Source organism: Lactuca serriola, chromosome 7 (assembly GCF_051521515.1).
Source record: "Lactuca serriola cultivar US96UC23 chromosome 7, Lser_US96UC23_V15, whole genome shotgun sequence".
Taxonomy (NCBI): domain Eukaryota; kingdom Viridiplantae; phylum Streptophyta; class Magnoliopsida; order Asterales; family Asteraceae; genus Lactuca; species Lactuca serriola.
In genome coordinates, this window is record NC_136414.1 from 63,132,720 (window position 1) to 63,154,317 (window position 21,598).

At 33.4% G+C, this 21,598-nt stretch overlaps 2 protein-coding genes across 2 annotated transcripts; both read right to left on the reverse strand.

Moving 5' to 3' along the window:
• On the reverse strand, positions 1-2,263 carry LOC145061929 (heme oxygenase 1, chloroplastic-like). The gene is made up of 4 exons (XM_079009519.1): positions 1,549-2,263; positions 638-861; positions 435-542; positions 1-299 (listed from the first exon to the last, which is right to left on the reverse strand). The coding sequence occupies exons 1-4, from the start codon at positions 1,958-1,960 to the stop codon at positions 207-209; spliced, it is 837 nt and encodes a 278-aa protein (XP_078865645.1). The 5' UTR covers positions 1,961-2,263; the 3' UTR covers positions 1-206.
• An 8,618-nt stretch (positions 2,264-10,881) lies between these two features.
• Positions 10,882-20,509, reverse strand: LOC145064037 (uncharacterized). Its single transcript, XM_079011567.1, has 2 exons — positions 20,110-20,509; positions 10,882-11,720 (listed from the first exon to the last, which is right to left on the reverse strand). Exons 1-2 carry the CDS (start codon positions 20,507-20,509, stop codon positions 10,882-10,884), a joined length of 1,239 nt encoding a protein of 412 aa, XP_078867693.1.
• Between the last annotated feature and the right edge of the window lie 1,089 nt (positions 20,510-21,598).

The following is a 21,598-nucleotide window of genomic DNA, read 5'->3' on the forward strand; positions in this document are numbered from 1 at the left end:
TGAAAGACAAAAGCATTTGAGCATGTTAACACATTATATGCAATTCAAGAAAGTCAAGACACCTTTTTTCTTCACTTTCATGTTCAACATTTCATATAAAAGTACAGATTATGCACAGAAAACAACGATTCATGCCAAAAACAAACAACAAAGATAATGTATCAAGGAGATTTTTTTAAAGATTACATTTCATGTGTTTCTCAACATCATGACAATATCAAACGCAAGATTTCCCCAGAAAACTTGAATGATTTCTCTGTTTCTTCAAGACAATGATTCTTCTCCTCTCTAGTCCAGTTCTGGTTATAACATAACATATAACAAACATGTTACAACATAGAATAAATCTTATTTATACTTTGTACTTTCAAGAATCTACTTAATAATTATTATAACAATTAAAGTATCCGTTTTTTAAAGTGAAAATCTTTTACCTCTGCAACTACATTCAACTTGTCCCTAACATTCTGCAAGAGTTGAGAAAGATCACCATCCCATTTGTAAAACTCCAATTCCTTTCCATTCAATACCTCCTTAGCTACCTACAATTGAGACATGTAAACTCATAACCATAAATCATAACAGACAGTTAAGTCGTTCTTTCTGCATTAAGTCTTGTTCCTGATAAATCCATTACCTTTTTCCCTATCATTCGACCTCCGGCTGAATGAGCAAAGTAAGTGTTGTAAAAGTGACAAATAAATGCTTGTGGATCTTTCTTTGATAACTCTTCGACATATGCCGAGTAATTAAGCCCGGGTGATGATGGTTCGGGTATAGGATGACCTTGTTCTTTGAACCATGCCAAATCTTTTTCAAGACTTTCCGCCCTTTCCAATCCCGTGTTCCTAAATTCAGCATCTGCAAAGAAACAACAAATAGCAGTACATGACATGACAGACTGTCTATGTTTAAACTGCAAGACTTGAGACTGATGTATAACATGACATGATATGCCAGACTGATGTATAACATGACATGACATGATAGGTTATACTATGTTTTACCTGAACTAAAGACTTTAGATTGATGTATATGAGACATAAACTGATGTATAACATGACATGACATGACAAACTGTACTATGTTTGACCTGTATTAGAGACTTTAGAGTGAGATTCATGTATATGAGACATAAAATATTGTCCCACCTTTTGTCAAAAGCTCAATAAGTTGCAATAAACACTTTGGACACAAATTAGAGCTCTCAAGCCACAATAGATGTATTCAAGAAAAGGGGGTTAAAAACCAAATTTAAATCATAATTAGATCCTAGAAGAGTTGACCATAAAAGTCAAAGTGTATCTCTAACTTCTAAAACATGGGGGGTAAAGATGGTAAGCACAAATTTTGAAAATAAACACCCAATAAACGTTTACCACATATTGCATATGTGTATAAGATCATTCTACAAGGTTTCTAATTATAAAGTTGGACAATTATATGAGGATTTCTACCATTCACAACACATGAAAAGCATGATTCTTTTATACACTTTATCACAATCTTATAACTAAAGTATGAAACAAAGCAATAAGGAAAGCTTACATTCAGGGAAATCAGCTTTATCAATGATCTTCTCAAGAGTATCATACACCAATTTACTATCCACCAAGAACTTCAAGTACCCATCAATGGTGGGTTCCCATTTAGGCAAAGGTTTCTCTTGAGCTTCTTTTTCTCCCTCTTTCGATTGATCTTTAGTATGCAATTTCATAGCCACAAACCTCATCTCCTCCACAAACCCTTTTCCCTCACCTGGATACCTTTTCTTCGACTTCTCCTCCGCTGCTGCCGTCGTCCCCGCTGCCGCCACAACCATTTTCTTGGACTTCAACACAAAACGATTCGAGGGATTGAAGCTGGTTGTGATTGGGAATATAGAAGTTTTCTGGGTGGATATGAATTGGGGTTTCTTAGAAAACAGTTGTGATTGAGAAATTGAATGGATTGAAGCCATATTTGAAGTGAAAAGTTCTGTGTAAGAGTTGGATTGTGGAAGATGATGACAAGATAAGGGTGTGTATGAATCGGAATTAAAATTAAAATAAAGGATTAGCTTGTGAATGATTGTTGGTTTGTTTTGTAATCTTGAAGACAAAGAAAAGCATTTAATAGTTATTTAAGGAAAAATTAATGATGTTCTATGTGGCTATGGAGTCTTCAAGAATTCAGTGAAGCAAGAAAGAGAAAAAAAGCGGTACGTATCTCTGTGTGCGGATGAATGTATGGCCTCCGTATGGCTGTTTCGAGATGGGCAATATTTCGATTATTGGATTTAAATAATACTATTTACCATATTGGAAGGAGAAAAAATAACATAAAATGATAATCTTTCTATATTTAGACCCCACAAAAATAAATTATCATATAAACTCTCTTATTATAACTACTGTCAGTTAAAACTATAAAATTAAGTTTATTAAATTAATTTATAAGTGAAGTTTTTATAAGTTATTTTAATAATCTTTGATAAAACTAAATAAAAAACTTATTTTATTTTTATAAATTAATTTATAAGTTAGTTTGTTAATAAGCTACTTTTTTGATAAGTTTATAAAACTTTTTTAAACATAATCTAAATGATATCAAGTTTATATTTTTTTAGTTATATATGTCACTGTTCATGTATAAAATTTTATTTTATATTTATGATCTAGCTTATAAATTATTTTTTAATTTTTATTAAACATTATTAACTTATTAATTTATAAGATAACCTATCAATTTAGGTAATTAATTAACAACCATTTTTCTGCTAAAAATTAGTTTTTCAATATCAAACATACCTTAGTTATGTTTTTAATAATACATTAATCTTACCTAATAAATAAATGTTTTTTGCCACATGTCATCACCTAATTCAATATGTCGCATAGCGTTTTCTTAACTTTTTTCAATTTCATTTAAATCAATTTGGCGAATTGTGCTTTTTTTTTACTCTGTTATTAAATTATAAAAAAAAAATCTAATCTAAACTTATAATAAACTAATAAAGAAACTTAAATGTCTCCATAAATTCTCATGTAATTTGTCAATTAATATATTAAATTCAATTTAAATTTAAATAACTTTTATAATTGAAAAACATAATTTTCAGGTAATCTCTTTTGAATTCATGATAATTTGTAAAAACCTTGTAAAAATTGGCTCATTCACAGCTAATATTTATATTCTTTTCAAATTCAGTTTTGTAAATTATTAAACATGTAATGCTTAATAAAATATATTAATTTAAAAAAAAACTCGTGTATTATACGGGTCTTTATACAATCATTTCAAAACACCAATAATAGTTTTTTGGGTTATAGTGATTTAATATCTCAATAAATAAATTTTTAATTTACTATAAATAAGAATACATTGTGAATAGACATGTTGTTATTTCCATTATTAATGAAAGTTATAAGAACACGTTTTTTTCATTGAATGAACAAATCCTTTACAATAATATAGTTTCATGTTTATTGGAATATATAGATGACAAATAAAGTTATATAATTTTGAATATATATATATATATATATATATATATATATATATATATATATATATATAGAGAGAGAGAGAGAGAGAGAGAGAGAGTTAGGTTCAAATGTTTTTATTATCTATTATGTGCTTGTAGGATTGATTCTGGACCAATCATTTTAGTTATTTTAAGAAAGTAATTAATGCATATTAAATGCTGAAGTTCTAATTAATGCTCATCATATCTTTAACATCTAATATGCATTAATTACTTTTTTAAAATAACTAAAATGATTGGTCTAGAATCAATCTTACATGCACACAATAGATAGTTAGAACAATATAACCTAACCCTATATATATATATATATATATATATATATATATATAGAGAGAGAGAGAGAGAGAGAAAGATAAATGTAGGTTTAAATGTGGATTAATAAATATTATGTGGATGTATGAATTAATATGGGTAAGATATTATTTAATTTTAATAATTAATTAAACAATTCATCTACCCTTTAATTTAAGAAAATTACTTTATTTAAAACCCTATCTTCTCAATCATTTGATTTTCTTCTGTGAGTTTTCCATTTCTCTTGTAAGCTCTCCACCCCATCTACGCTCTCATTCCTCTTATCATCTCTGCCGATGCGAAACTTATACATCCGTTGAGTTATGTTCTTCCCCAAACAATCTGTTAAAATTAGTGTGGTTCTCAACCCTACCCCTTCTCTCAAATCAGATCAAATGTAATTTGGTTCAGATCCAAAATTGATCTTCCTAATGCATATATTGTCAGTACACAACATCAAACCCCAAGAATCTAATGGTGTTGACCAAAGTCTTTTTTTATGTCGTTCATCCTCTCATTCATCATCACCCCCATCTCTTAATCAGTTCTTAACTCTTCTATCTCCGTGTTCAAAATTTCGCTATCTAATTCAATACAAATCAGTTATGTTGAAAGAAATAATTACATAGCCATCAGAGGAATAAACTGTTGGATAAGGTAGATCCTTTTCAGAAATCATAAGCGTGTATGGGATTATGTTCGTTGAGGCTTCATTATCGATTCGTCAAGTATGCTACCTGATCGGTAGTCTCCCTTGCAGCCATGACTAAACAAACAGGGATCTTTCTAGGTTAGTTTCTCTTATTATCAATTCTTGAAATGTAGTGTAAATCAGAACTGATTGGCAAAGATATTGAGAAGTTTAGAAAAAAAAAATATGCTTTGTATGTTCATTGTTCTAAAGATTACGTTTTTCTTGATCTTGAATTAGGAATAAGTTGTGTAGGAGGCAATACAAAACCTTTATAATAAATGTTGTTCTTAATTTCATTTGAAAGTGATTATGATTAGGTTGAATATGATTATACTAATGAATTAAGATTATGAGGAAGACACTATACAATTTAGAAGTTGGGGGGTCAATAACCACTGTGCTCTCATTCTTCTTTAATTTTACATATTCATCATTCAAGTTGATTTTGCAATTTAGAATATGATTACTTAAATGATTATAGAATTTTAAGTTGATCTTGCAATTTAGAATATGACTTAACCCTGCATATGATTGCATGCCAAGTATTTGTTAAAATGCTTGAATAAATTAGTATCTTATCTTTGAAAATGCAACATCATAATACAATAATGATGTTATTTGTATAATCTTATTCTCATGCTTATTTCTATTTTTTAATACATGCCTTTGTTTACTCATTAGTTGAAGATCTAAAGTCAAAGGAAATAAATTCTCATCTGGGAAGAATGAGAATGAAGACTCTCACTACTAGAAAAATAGCATTTTACGACGTGCAATCCACGACACTCAGTAATTTATGTTACGCAAAAGGGAGTGACCTTAAAATGGTGTCCTCTCTTCAAAAATTTTAAAAATTTTGGTCACGCATTATTGTGTGCCCTTAGATTAGTGTCTAAATGGAAAAAATCAAAAACACGGAGGGCGCTTTAATTAAAAGGGCGTCCTTTATAACCGTCGCCTTTTAATTTTAATGAGACGCGCTCTTGTTTCAAAAATCATGGTATCTGCTAAAATATATAGGGCTTTTCAACAAAGATCAAAACACTCACTACTGATCATCACTCAATACACTCTACAATCGATCGTCGACTCGCCTTGCAGACAACGTCCCCTCCGACGACGTTAGGTTCCTTCTCTTCCGGCTGACTTCGCATCACCAACAAGATTGGGCTCTCCTGCCATCGTTGGAGACTATTCAATCTTACATGCCCTAGGTTCGATTAAGGTATTGGAGAAGTCAAGTGTTCCTGTTGAAACTTCCCCTATTGGCCAGAGAACTAACTTTCATCTCTATTTGCTAGAACCAAGTGACAGAAGAGCAAGAGCAGAATGAAGGGAAGAAGCGCCTGGTATCCTTGAAATCGATGATAAATTGAACACATTCAAGGGTTTTTCACCTTCTGAAGCTTCTCAAGTTGAACACAAGGTAACATTTCAAGAAAACCGATGCTCGTAGTTGGGTTTTCTCCTCATGTATATGCTTGCACTTAGTTGGGTTTTCTCCTCCGATTATCGATTATAGTTTTTCTTTTCATGGTTTGTGTAAACTTCCATTTCGCAAGAAAAATAAAAAATAAATCTAAATTTAGTGTTTCTCCACCAAAAATAACTGCTAAAAACAAGCCATCAGATTTCAATGCCAACCTATTTTGTCACAACCAATTCAAGAAACATAAAAAAAAAATATGGCATAATTTTTTTAGCATGCTTCTATCATAAAAGAAAATATTTTTTTATAAACCATGAACATTTTTTACAGTAACAATACAATACACTAAACAAACCTATGAGATTTACATGGGGTTGATAAGGGCTCACTCAATCTGAAAGAAGCTTTCCATTTGAATCCATTTGACTGACTATAAGTTTAGTACAGTTGGTTATGCCAGTTTCTTTTAAGATGTCTAAGGTATGCTTCCATTAAAAGATAAAGACATCAAAAGACACATTGCATTTCAGCCAATATTCAACATAGAGTCATAGACTAAGCCAACTAACCCAACCATAAGCTAAAATCGTTGTGGATAAAATAACAAGAAGCTTCATGAGTATTATGATGTACACATAGAGAAACAGAAAAGATGCAATGATCAAAACAAGAACGTGTGGTATGAAGTAAAGTGGCAAATTGTAAAGAAACAGAACCACGCTATAAGGGTTATTGACATTTTATTTTTATAGAACGAAGATTTTTTCAAGAATGACTTACTATAAAGTTTGTATTCTTATAAAAAAAGTGGCAAAAATTAAACAAATGACATTGTATTTTTAAAGAATGTGATAGTAAAATTTGTTTTTTTGTTTATTTTTTGGACCTTAGATTCTTCAATAATATTAATAATAGATGATTATTCTTTAAGAATATTGTTATTCTTCAACTTATGGTTCAAAAATTTGTTATTCTTCAAAATGTCCATACAATCAGAATATGTATTCTGTCAGAATTTGTATTCAATCAGAATATGAATTTTAAACTCTTGGCTCAGATTCATTCCTACATCCACACAATACTTACCATCCACACTATAACCTATATATATATATATATATATATATATATATATATATATATATATATAGGAAAAACAAATCATACCATTTATAAAACATTTTAAAGTGTGTGGACATTAATACATGATTTAGGTGTGGTTTGTTTTTTGTCTGCAGATCTTCTTGACCTCTTCTGTCTGTGCCGTGTAGACATTAGCCTTCGCATGCTGTTTGTTTTTTTTGAAGACTGCAAACTTAAAAATGTATGCGCGTCTTCTTCTTGATGCAGATGTGGACCAGAGTCTTCTAACATCTTCATATATGTTATAGCCTAAAAAAACACATATATCTTAATTTTATTTAGTTTTTTCTTTTAATTTTTATTTATTCCAACTCTATTAATGATAAACAATTTGAAAAAAAAGTTACAATACTTTAAAAAAAAGGTTCGACGACACAAACATGATATTTTTGATAAATTTATTAATAAAGATTTATTACAATAATGGTTGGTGAAGTTGTTTATATAAATATGAAAAAAAATCATAATATATTCTTATATTTTTTGTACAATTTTTTATAAAACATTATTCCATACAGTGTCGTCATTTTCTTGGGAAAATATTTATGGTACGTTTTTAATTGATTTAACTGAAAAAATATATGTTTATTTCCATCCATTTATGTATCAAGTTCTTTGATCCCTAATTACAATGTTTATGTATAATTTTACGACCAAAATTGTTGGTTTTTATCAAATATATACGTTAATTCATACCATTTTTATTTTCATTTTTTATACAATAATACATAAAAATTGATATGGATTTGTTAATTATTTATAACAAAGTCATAAAAATATTTAAAAAATCACTTTGAAGTTTAAAAAAAGTTAGTTTATTTATATTTTAGTTTATTTTATAGCCTGCAAATGTTAAAATTAAAAACAAACAATCTTCTATTTTCAGACTTCAGACGTTTGGTCCACATCTTCAACTGCAGAGGTCTACAGATGTGGTTCGTAAACTGCAAACATTTTGCCTCAGAAAAAACAAACAACACCTTAGAGGGTGTTTGATATTTCATTAAAAAACTTTATTGATTTTTTTTTTGAAAAGTAAATAAGTTAAAAAATATTTTATAAAAGAAAAAGACATTTTAAAACAAGTTTTCATTAACCGTTTAAAAATGAGAATCTACGAAGTCAGAATTTGTAACTTTTACAAACTCTTTATGACTTTTTGGTTAAAAAAAAGAAAGTATTACCCTAACCCTATATCATCATCGACTACTCGCCTCTTTCACGACCTCTTACATTGTTCTGCCTCCACAGTGAGCTCCATTATCCCCTTCCAGTGTGTCTCTTCTCCGAGGTGTTTCTCCATCAAACAAGAAATTCTTCCAACATCCTTTTCATGCATTCTTTTTCTTCCTGTGTGGTAATATCGTTTTTTTAATATACCTTCTTCTTCGTTTTTTTATTTGGAGTTCTTTATTTTTTTCTTCAATAATTGTAAAATTGAACGAACATATTCAATAATTGTGAAATGAAATTAGTGATTGTTATTTGCCATGAATTCGTTATTAAATTGATGAGTAGCAGTGTATTGAGTTTTGATAATATGTGATTGTTATCTGTATTTGGTTTTTTGATTTGAAACTTCATACTTGCAGAAATTTGACAATGGTGACTTCATTCTAGCTGTTACATAATTAGATTACCAACATTTAACAATGGAGTAAAGTGTTTATCGTAACAAGATTGTGTTATATAACTTTATGGCCCCGTGTTAGGGGTGTCAGACCCAACAAATAATAGGGGTACGATATACTCCTAAGTAACACTACTCTATTGCACTAAAAGTAGTACAAGGCAAGTAGGATCGATCCACAGAGACACGGGACAATCATTCTATACCCTTTTTGCGTAAGGTACTTGTTCACAAAAGATGAAAGAAAAAAAAGAGGGGGGGGGGGTTGATTGCAATGATTAGATCAATAAAGTAAAATCACAAGTAATTGGCCGAATGAGTAAATTAAATTAAGATATTATAAACACTCCAACTTCATGTATGACAGTTCAACAATGTGAATCCAAGATGACAAGACTTTTGTTTCATTCTATCTAAGTTGGTACTTGAAAGTGTTAACAAGCTCTAACACTTTCCATTCACCACAATAATTAACCAAAACAAGCTCTTTGATTAATCCTAACCTTACTAACCTAATCTAAACAAGCTCTTAGAATTAGACTGGAAGATTGCATGAAGCTTTATGTGAATGTTCCCAACAACACCCAATACTCCTCATAAGCTCGGGAGTGTAAAAGTGTATGACTAAGATTTACACTAAATTCATTCAATAGAGATCAATTTAATGCTTGTTACTTGTTCAATTTCACAAAACAATTACGGATTTTGTAAAAGAGATAACTGGAATGACCTAACCCTAATTCAAATGGCCAATAAGAATCACAATTAGAATCAAACATTCGATTGAAGCAAAATCAAATGCATTAGATAGAAATTAAGAACAAAGATCAAGTCATATGATTAGATTCACAACTAGAAAGTCAAAACATGAGTTGGAGAATTTAGAGTTCTAGCCACACATGACTAGAACAAAACCAGAAACCTAGAAGATGAAATCAGGAATTAAAATGCTTACAAATACGAAATCAAAATGTTTCCAAATGTTTAACGGACAATCCTTGCTAAAAACTTCAACTCCTTCTCCTCAAAAAATGCTTTTTCTCTGCTCTGCTTGCCCCCAAAATGACCTCATTCCCGAAATAAGAAAAGAGGAAAAACTGCCAAAAAGACAGTTTTTAAGTCGAACACGCCCCGTGTCGAAATAGAGCAAATCAACACGGGTCGTGTTGAGTGTAAACCAACCCTTCAATTCTCGATTCCAAATTTGCAGTACGATACTCAAAAATTCCCAGATAGCCCAACACGCCCCATGTCCATATAGAATTTGGCCACAATTTCAAGTACTTTGACTCAAGAACACAAAATCCAAAAGTTAAGAGTTGGAAAGAATTTACCGAATCGTGTGTTGGATTGTGTTGTTCTTGATGGAAAAGATCTTCCTTAACCTCCCCAAGCTTTCCCCTCTCAAGATTAAGACACTAAAACACCAAAATCAAATGAGATTTTTGGATCTAGGGTTTGTCAAAACCCCCAAATCCACCATTAAAATGCAAGAAAATGGTGTTTAAGGTGGAGAAGATGAAGTGTAGATGATGAAAATCAAACCTTTTTGTAGATGGAAACCAAAATCTTGAAGAAATTGAAAGGTTTTTTGATGAAAATCGGACCTAAGGTTTTTGTTAGGAGAGAGGGGTTGTTAGGAAGTGAAAGTGGGGATTAATGAGGTCAAGTCCTGATTTTTTTCTTTAAAAAGGATCATAACTGCTGCGCGGACACGACCCGTGTCCATATAGGCTTAATAGACACGCCCCGTGTTGGGGGGTTTTATGCTGAGTTAAGGACGAACACGACCCGTGTTGGGTCAAGGCCAAAACCAACACGACCCGTGTTGGTCTCTGGAAGAATTTGGGTCTTTTTTTTCATGAACACGGCCCGTGTTCCATTAAGGCTAAGAGGGACACAACCCGTGTTGGTCCCTGGATGCTAATCCCCACTTTTTGAACTTGAAAATTTCCCTCTCTTTGAAATGAAATACTTTTGCATTCCTAGGTCCGTTCTTTTGGTTTGAAAACAATGAAAAAACACATTTGGAACATTAAAAACCATAAGAATGCAAAGAACGAAATGTTTTAACAAAAAATGACGAAAATACCCCCGGGTTGCCTCCCGGTTAGCTGCCCTTGTTTTAGGTCGTTGGCTCGACTTTTTCCCCCAGGTGTGCTTCATTCTTGGTATGTGGGGTTCTCCAACTCATCAACCTCTTCATTCTTCACCTCAAATCCTTCATAAAACGGCTTCAACCTGTGACCATTAACTTTGAATGTTTTACCCGTTTGCTTGCTCGTGATTTCCACTGCACCATGGTCAAACACCTTTGTGACCACGAAAGGACCAACCCATCTCGATCTTAACTTTCCTGAAATTAGCTTGAATTTTGAGTGGTAAAACAACACCTTTTGTCCTTGTATAAAAGTCTTTCGGGAGATTGCTCTGTCATGATATGCTTTTGTTTTCTCCTTATAGATCATGTTACTTTCGTATGCATCATTACGAATCTCCTCTAGCTCTTGGATATCAAGTTTCCTTTTATTTCCCACCTCATCTTCACTCAAGTTGAATTTCTTTACCGCCCAAAAAGCTTTATGCTCAAGCTCAACTGGAAGATGGCATGCTTTACTAAACACAAGCCTATATGGGGACATACCAATGGGAGTTTTAAAGGCAGTACGGTATGCCCATAAGGCATCATCTAGCCTCAAGCTCCAATCTTTGCGGCTTGGGTTGACCGTTTTCTCTAAGATACTTTTGATTTGCTTGTTTGAGACTTCTGATTGTCCATTGGTTTGGGGATGATAAACTGTTGAGACTTTGTGTGTCACTCCATATCTCTTCAAAACAGCTTCTAGCATCCAATTGCAGACATGGGTCCCGCGGTCACTTATGAGCGCCTTTGGTGTGACAAGCCGTGAGAAAATTTGTACCTTAAGGAAATCGACCACAACTTTGGAATCATTAGTACGGGTGGGCTTAGCCTCCACCCATTTGGACACATAGTCCACCGCTAACAAAATATAAGAACAACCAAAAGAGGGTGTAAATGGTCCCATAAAGTCAATACCCCATACATCAAAAATCTCACATACTAGAATAGGGGTAAGGGGCATTTGATTTCTAGAGCTTAAAGATCCGGATTTTTGGCACTTCTCACAATGTGCACAAAGTACATAGGAATCATGGAAAATAGAAGGCCAAAAGAATCCGCTATCTAAAACTTTCCTAGCTATCCTTTGGGGTCCAAAGTGACCACCACAAGAATAAGAATGGCAAAAATTAAGGATAGATTGTACCTCTTTTTGCTCAACACACCTGCGAATTACTTGGTCCGCACAGTACTTCCAAAGATAAGGCTCGTCCCATATGTATCGTTTGGCTTCCTTCTAGATTTTGTCTCTTTGACAACATGATGAATCTGGGGGAAATTGACTTGTGACCAAGTAATTGATGATATCTGCATACCATGGTGCTTCTTTGGCTGCAAATAGATGCTCATCTGGAAATGTGTCACATATTGGTATACCATCTTCGGGTGATACGATGCGACTTAGATGATCCGCAACCAGATTTTCCTTTCCACTCTTGTCTTTGATCTCAACATCGAACTCTTGCAAAAGCAGCATCCACCGTATTAACTGTGGATTAGTGTCTACGTCCATAACTATTTTGGTATGTACTTGACCCGATGGTGCATGGTCCTTTTGGGTTGCCTTCACCAAAGCAACTTGATAGGATGAATTATGGAGAGAAATGATTAAATATGATTTATTAATATATTATGAGAATAATATATTAAAGGAGAAATCATATTGTTTAATTAATATTAGTCAATAATTAATTTGTAATTAGTTTTGTGACTAAAAGAGATTAATTAAACTTAAGGGACTGGAATTGTAATTATAAGATAATTGCAATTTGGGCCATGGATTGCCTTATATTAAGGAGTGGACGAATTCTATGGGGAAGCCCATAAGAAATCGTCCAAGGCCTTAAGGAAAGGGATCCATGGGTTGCTTAGGGTTTAAGCATCCAATTTAGGGTTTCCTTGTTAGATAACCCTAATAGCCTAACTATATATACATCCCTTACGACCCAAAAATGTGGCTAAGCATCCTTCTAGGGTTTCACACGTTTTGGGCAGCCTCCATCCTCTCTCCTCTTCATACTCTTGCTCTTGGTGTTTGTGAACCATTAGAGGAGTGACATTTGTGACTCTAAGCTTTCTAAAGTCAATACAAGGAGGAATTGGGATTGTTATTGCTATATAACAATTAAGGTATGATCTAAACCCTAATTATATGTTATATTGGTTATCATATTCTAGATCTAGGGTTTATAGTCTTGGATAACTTGCATGTACAATAGAGAAACCTAGATCCAAGCATTAGGGTTTGTATGAGTACATAGGATGTTCTTAGGACCAAAACCCATCAGTGGTATCAGAGCCTAGATTGGTTTTTATTGTATTGATGCTTTATATATTGAAAAAATTCGATTTTTGTGTTTCTGGGGGCTGAACTCGCCGAGTTTTTTAGATGAACTTGACGAGTCGGCTGGTCAGTGAGAGGGAAAACCGGGATTTCTTGTTGTTTTTGCTTGAGGATACTTGCCTTATCATATTAGATCAATATAAATCCGTTTTTTTTATATATATGACTATATTCTTGATCTAATTGAAGATATTTATCAATTAATAAAATATTTGTTTCCTTATGTGATAATTGATTAATTATTTTGATTAAATTGATAAATTGTTTTGCAAGAAATCATTAAATAAATCAAATATGGATAATTATGTGATTAAATGTTAATTTAGGTTATTTTTTATTTGAACCTTGTGTTATGAAATGCTTCATATTTTCCCCCTTAGGTTTTATAGTTTAAATTTGAACCCAAAAGTTTTGTTGTTTTGAAATTTAAATAGTTGAAACCCTAATGTTTTGAAAATGTTTCAAAACTTGCCCTCAAGTTTTGGAATTTAAATTTTGATGTATATTTAAATTCTAAACCCTAATGTTTTGAAATGTTTCAAAACTTGCCCTCAAGTTTTGGAATTTAAAAGTTGATTAAAAGTTTAATTAGGAATGTTAAATTCTAAAACCCTAGTATTGTTTTGAAAAGGTTCAAATCACACCCTTATGGTTTTATTAATTAATTAAGGTGTATAGTTAAAAGAGGTTTAATAAATCCATAAAGTTTTTGGTTTAAAATTTAATTGAATTAAAATTATAATTGTTAAATTTGACCACCTAATATTTTAAAAGTGTAAAATACACCCTATACTATATATAACATTAAAAGTCTAACATTATATATATGTATGAGTATTAGTCAGTCTTACCATTAGTAGGCCTCATTTACGAAGTTGGTCTATAAGGGGTGTTTAAGGAAATTGCCTATAAAATGGCGATTGAATGGGTATCCACTCTTACCCACCGCACTCTTGACTAGTGGAGGGTCGTTAGCCGAACGGGTAGGATAGGACGAAACCTTCCATTATAAGTATAATGAATTACTAAAGTAACTAAAAGTTTTTCAAATTCCCAATCTTAGTTACTTAGGCAAAAGTGAAATTGATGCAATTCCATAAAATTACACTTTGTGCCCTTGCGAAGACATTAATGGAGCGTGTGTGGTTTACCGGCACACTAAATGGTTCTAAGCAAAGGTAGCAAAGGGTGACTCAATGTTTGTCATAGTTCGGTGGAGCGTGTGTGGTTTACCGGCACATCGAATAGGTGACTGAAACATGTGGGGGCACCATGTAGTTTGCATGGTTATTCACACCCGCTTTGTGATCCTCGGCATCCCAGTCACAAACAAGAGGGGCATATCGAGATTTAAACATGCCATTGAAACATTTAATGAATCTCATAGGATCTAGGAGTTTTCATAGATTTAAAACTTAAATTTCTTTTTCGTTTTTCATGGTGGAAATTAGTGAATCGTCATTCACTTACCATATAATGTTCTGCAATTTGGGTTACGACATCCCTCTCCCGAGTTGTAGAATATTGTGTTGGGTCCTAGCCTTAGTATCTCATTTGGGTGATTTACTAAGGACTCAATCAATCAACTAACTTGAATTCGTTTTCTCCCGTTTTGTAGATGTCAAAGTTCGACAACTATGGTCTTCCCAAATCCCGTGGAACAAGCATTCCACATGAAGATGGTATTCCACGATTCGATCGAGGAACAAGAAATCATGCTTTACTTCCTCCACCTCCTCCAATTGTTCTTCCTAACCCACAAGTTCGAAGGCTTGAAAAGTTCAAACTCACTCAAGCCCTTTTGCCAAGTAAACATAAAGAATGAAAGTCGGTGTGTGCACACGTCCTAGGGATGAAGTCACACATTGATAGTTTAAGAATGTTGGGATCCATTGTCTGTGAGGAAATGGTTGTTGATTGGGTTCTTTAGTCAATTCCTAACTCATATAGTGAGTTCGTAAAAGAGTACTATATGATGAACCGCGATGTGACCCTTATAGATCTCACATATATGCTTATTGTTGTTGAATGAGCAATGGTTTGGCGCAATAGAAAAGCAAAGTTGATTGGTGAATCTGCCTTCAAGACCTCTATGGATATAGACAATGGAAACGAAAGACATGCTATGATCGAAAAGTTTGATCATAAGAGAAAGGCAATGTCTGAAGTAGTTCCATGTCATGTCCCAAAAGAGTCAATTTGCTTTTATTGCCAAGAGAAAGGGCATTGGAGACGAAGCTGCCCCATTTACCTAAGAGATCTAAGAGATGGGAGAGTCGAAACGTATGGCTCTAATATAGGTAAAATCCATTAACTAACTCTTTTAAGCTTCTATTCTAGATTCTTAACACATAATGTGATAAGATTACAATTGATGTTTTGTAGGATCGAAGAAAAGAAAGGAAGCTTGAGGGAAGAAGTGAGCAGAATCTAACCGTGAAGGAATGGATTTCGATCGCATTTCTCGAAGATTAGATTCTTGAGCTACTACTTAGAGTTAGAATAAGATTGCTAAGAAAGATGTATTAGCATAGTTTTTCAATGAATTGCATTGTAAGGACAATTGTTTTCCGCTGCTTTTATAAATAAAATAAATTTTGGTTTGACTTATTTATTTATTTGTTTATTTCCTTGCAATGAAATCGTTATGAAAATTGATGTTTGAATATTTCTACAACAAGTGGATATGATTCTTGTTTATGATGTTTATGGAAAGTCAAGAATTTACCAAATAGGGAGAGTTTCTCATCGCCCAAGTTTTAATTGGACAGAAACTTGGAATCATGCAACTTGGTTGCACGATGAATGAGAAAATTCATATTTGGAAATTAGACTAATTCATTGACAAAGTGTCAAGTGAAGGACTAGGAGATCGAGTACACAAAGTTGCGTGTTGATCAAGTCCACCATAAGAATAACAAAAATATTCGTCATGATTTACTAAAGGTTTAGTAAATATGATTAAGTGTAATTCTGAATTGGTTGAAAAAGTTTAAATCAATAGCAGAACGAATAAGAAGAATCAAGAAGGCATAAAGATAAAAGTTTCTCCATTCTAAGAAGAAGGGAGAGTACCTTTTATGCTTTATGATAGGTCTTAATGATTAAGAACCATATCTCAATTGATCCTCTAAGAGAGTCTTAGTACAATTGCATGTCTAAGAAGAGGATTCAAGAATTGAAGAAATGGTTAAATCAAGAAGTCAATCATACTTCGTTCCAAAACAAGTCTTAGAGTTAAGATTGTGACATTGAGTGATAAGTATTAAGAAGGTTTATAACATTCATCAAATGCGGAATGTTGTGATGTCTTGGACAAGACAAAGATCAACTAGGGCCAATTTATGAAGTGTTTTGATAAAAACTACACTAACTCTTGAATATTTGTTTATCAAGAAATGTTTATTGACAAGAGAATCTTATATGTCAAGGAGTCAGTGGGAGTCTTAATGGTCTTGAAAGGTTTCAAGAACAAATCAAAATAGACCTTATCGATCATCACTAGCACACGAGTTGAGGTTTACAACCTACGTGTTGACATTATTTTGTTTATGTGCTCTTCAAATTGAGTCAATTATGCATGTGAGTTCTATGAGTTCTCTTTTTGAATGCATAAAAGGCAAGGCACCTTGATCAATGGAAAGTACATTGATAAGAAAAGGTGAGCTGATTAACTACTTGGAAGACATGGTGGGCAGCTGTGCTACCATAAGGCAAGAAATCGAGATTAAGAAAGTTCGATCGATATGAGTTTGAATTTGTCGTAAACTTTGGTTTTAACAAATTCACATGGATAGGAACACATACACCGTTTAAATCTAAGTGTCATAAGATTTCCTCCTTCATGAAAATGATTGTGAGGAAATGCTTTCACTAAGAAAGATTTTAAGAAGATAGTGATTGTAAAATTGCATTCTCGAATTCAATCATGGTTACGGTATCCCTTTCCATGATTTGAATTGTGAGGTTTGGCGATTAGTCTTAATTGTTTAGACACACATATGAACTATCTAAGGCAATGGTGTATAAGTTCAAAAAAGCCTTGATAAAAGGTTATCAAAGCATTAAGTATTAGAAACATGGACTTATGAAATTCAATAGGTATTGTTTTTTTTTTCTGAAAGTTAAGATGTTTATGAATACATGTCGAAGCTAGTGGGAGCATAAGTGTTATGTTTATAATAATCATCATGATAGTGGGAGAATAAATGTTATGATTGTATGATTATTAAGGCATGTATTGCAAGTTGGCAATATTAATTATAGAAAACAAGAGTTATACCTTGCGAAGTCGTAAGGGTTGTAAAGTTGTTTTGCTATAATTAAGGGATAGAATATTATGCTTCATTTCAAATCTAAAGGCTTAGGTTGTGGAATGTTAATAAATTTAGTCAAAGGTACATAGTGTGTTCTTAAAATTTCGATTATGATTACGGCATTCCTCTTCACAATTCGAATTTTGAGAACATAACGAATAAAATATTATGGCGGAGGATTGATAAAGTATGAAATCTTTATATAAGACATTATGCATTGTGTCCCATATGCTTCGGGTATAGGATCGATTGCAAATGCTTGCATATATGACCATTCTAAAATTTTCCAAATGTCTAGCGCATTTAGAGGGAAAAGGGACTAGAATCGGTTTTGACTAAAATAATTAAACAACTATCAAAGGGCAATCCAAAGTTCGTCGAGGATTGGTCGCTTGTGAGTAGGTGGAAGTATAGTATTGGAAAATATGGAAATGTTTCCATATTGGATGGACCATATCGACATTATTATGAATAGATAAGATTCTATCAAGAATGAGTTGTCATATGGAAAATATGGAAATGTGTCCATATTGGGAATTGAATACTGAAAACCTATAACTAGATTAGAAACTTTTATGCAAAAGGATGTTCGAAGGAATGTTCTTTGAGTGAGAGACATCATATCTAAGGAATTGTATTGTAACAATCTCCGATAGAGGATTTTGTAATATCATTGGCAATAGTCTTTGTGACTTTGGTGCAGTGACATTACGAAAGGATCATTGCATAAAATGTTAGAATCTAATATATTCTATAAGTGGCAAGAATTTGATATTCTTTTATTTATGGAAAAGGATCAGGAGTTGTGAAATGAGAATGATTGGAAATGTGTTCAATTTGATCTATTTCACAAAGTAAGAACCATAGGTAAACATTGTGTGCATGCTAAGAGCATGGGACAAGTGTAATAATTCAAGTAAGAAGTTGATTACTCGAAACGACAAATAATGAGTAATCGATATGGTGATAAATAAAAGGTGTTTTATTTATGCTCAAAGGTTTGAGGCCATATGAGATTAGTATTATTCTTGTGTTTCACTTTGCATGTTTTGACTTCTTGAATAATTTAATTGGTTAAGAACAGTCAAATTATTCGAACGGGCCACAGTCGTTCATATGTTAGAAGTAGGTATGAATGAAGACTGTTGTGAATTGGTGTGTGGAATGTCTAAAAGAGTATTAGACATAAGCAAATGTTTGCTGCAACGTTCATGAGTGCTTATGAATATGAATTTGAGCATTGGATTAAACCCACGCTCACTTGGATCACTCCATGGATTGTATCACGAGTGATTGGTGAGACGATAACATCTTATATTCTTGAAACTGAGATGTGTGAGTTGTATTTTGCGAATCGGTTACACATTGATAATATGTAAACGCACTAGTAACTTGGTGTCATAAAACATATTGTTGTGTGTGATTCGGTGAGTAAGTGCAAGCAAGCATTGAGTCAAAGTTTATCCGTTCCTTTTATCCAAAGTAGGATAAAAGCGATATCTTTGGGCCCCTCGATGATTTAGTGATGACAAACGTAAATGCTCGGTCGGGCTAGGGCTAATTTGATTTGTTCAATTAGTCGGTCGTCATAAATCGGAATTCGAGAAATAGTACAAAGAGAATGATTAGAAATCATGTCTTATACGATATCTAGAATGGAGGAATATATGATCCCTTATCTAAAGGACACGCGTATCTGATAGGATCAGAGTTGACAACGGCTTTGGAAAGCTACGATTGCAGATCAGGATCAGAAGTCATATGCATAATAGTTATTAGACTTATCCAAGTGGGAGACTGTTGGATTAGTGTCTAAGTCCATAACTATTTTGGTATGTACTTGACCCGATGGTGCATGGTCCTTTTGGGTTGCCTTCACCAAAGCAACTTGATAGGATGAATTATGAAGAGAAATGATTAGATATGATTTATTAATATATTATGAGAATAACATATTAAAGGAGAAATCATATTGTTTAATTAATATTAGTCAATAATTAATTTGTAATTAGTTTTGTGACTAAAAGAGATTAATTAAACTTAAGGGACTGGAATTGTAATTATAAGATAATTGCAATTTGGGCCATGGATTACCTTATATTAAGGAGTGGACGAATTCTACAGGGAAGCCCATAAGAAATCGTCCAAGGCCTTAAGGAAAGGGATCCATGGGTTGCTTAGGGCTTAAGCATCCAATTTAGGGTTTCCTTGTTAGATAACCCTAATAGCCTAACTATATATACATCCCTTACGACCCAAAAATGTGGCTAAGCATCCTTCTAGGGTTTCACACGTTTTGGGCAGCCTCCATCCTCTCTCCTCTTCATACTCTTGCTCTTGGTGTTTGTGAACCATTAGAGGAGTGACATTTGTGACTCTAAGCTTTCTAAAGTCAATACAAGGAGGAATTGGGATTGTTATTGCTATATAACAATCAAGGTATGATCTAAACCCTAATTATATGTTATATTGGTTATCATATTCTAGATCTAGGGTTTATAGTCTTGGATAACTTGCATGTACAATAGAGAAACCTAGATCCAAGCATTAGGGTTTGTATGAGCACATAGGATGTTCTTAGGACCAAAACCCATCATTAACCTCGACTTTGGATCTTTCTTTGTAAGCAAGTGCTTTATGGCTGCATGGTCCGAATATATGATCACTTTAGTTCCAAGGAGGTATTGTCGGAACTTCTCTAAAGCAAAGACAATAGCAAGCAAATCTTTCTCTGTTGTGGTGTAGTTGCCTTGTGCCCTATCAAGGGTCTTTGATGCATAGTAGATGACATGGTGTGCTCGGTTAACCTTTTGTCCCAAAACCGCCCCAACCGCGGTATTGCTAGCATCGCACATGATCTCAAATGGGAGATCCCAATTTGGCGGTTGAATAATGGGGGCGGATGTCAACAAATCTTTCAAAAGAGCAAATGCCTTTTTACATTCATCACCAAACTCAAAATCAGCCTCCTTTTGTAGAAGTTGACACATCGGCACCGTGGTCTTGGAAAAATCCTTTATAAACCGCCGATAAAAACCTACATGGCCAAGAAAAGAAACGTACTTCCTGAACATTTGCCGGGTATGGTAAGCTCTTAATAACATCTGTTTTGGCCTTGTCAACTTCTAAACCTTTTCTGGACACCACATGTCCAAGTATCAAGCCCTTGTCAACCATAAAATGGCATTTTTCATAATTAAGGACTAAGTTCGTGTCAATGCACCTTTGTAAGATTTTGGTGAGATTTTGTAAACATTCATTAAAAGAGTTTCCATAAACAGTAAAATCGTCCATGAAAACCTCTATGATATTTTCGACATATTCTGAAAATATGCTCACCATACATCTTTGGAAGGTCGCGGGTGCATTGCACAAGCCGAAGGGCATGCATCTATACGCAAAGGTGCCGAAGGGACATGTGAATGTGGTTTTCTCTTTGTATTCCGGGGCAACCGGAATTTGATGAAAACCAGAGAAACCATCAAGGCAGCAATAGTGGGATTTCTCGGCCAATCGTTCTACCATTTGATCAATGAATGGCAAAGGGAAGTGGTCTTTGCGGGTGGAAGCATTCAACTTCCTATAATCGATACAAACTCTCCACCCGTTTTGCACACGGGTGGGTACCAATTCCCCTTCGAAGTTTTTGACAACGGTAACTCCAGCTTTTTTCGGGACTACTTGCACATGACTCACCCACTTACTATCAGAAATGGGGTAGATTATGTTGGATTAGTGTCTAAGTCCATAACTATTTTTGTATGTACTTGACCCAATGGTGCATGGTCCTTTTGGGTTGCCTTCACCAAAGCAACTTGATAGGATGAATTATGGAGAGAAAGGATTAAATATGATTTATTAATATATTATGGGAATAATATATTAAAGGAGAAATCATATTGTTTAATTAATATTAGTCAATAATTAATTGGTAATTAGTTTTGTGACTAAAAGAGATTAATTAAACTTAAGGGACTGGAATTGTAATTATAAGATAATTGCAATTTGGGCCATGGATTGCCTTATATTAAGGAGTGGACGAATTCTATGGGGAAGCCCATAAGAAATCGTCCAAGGCC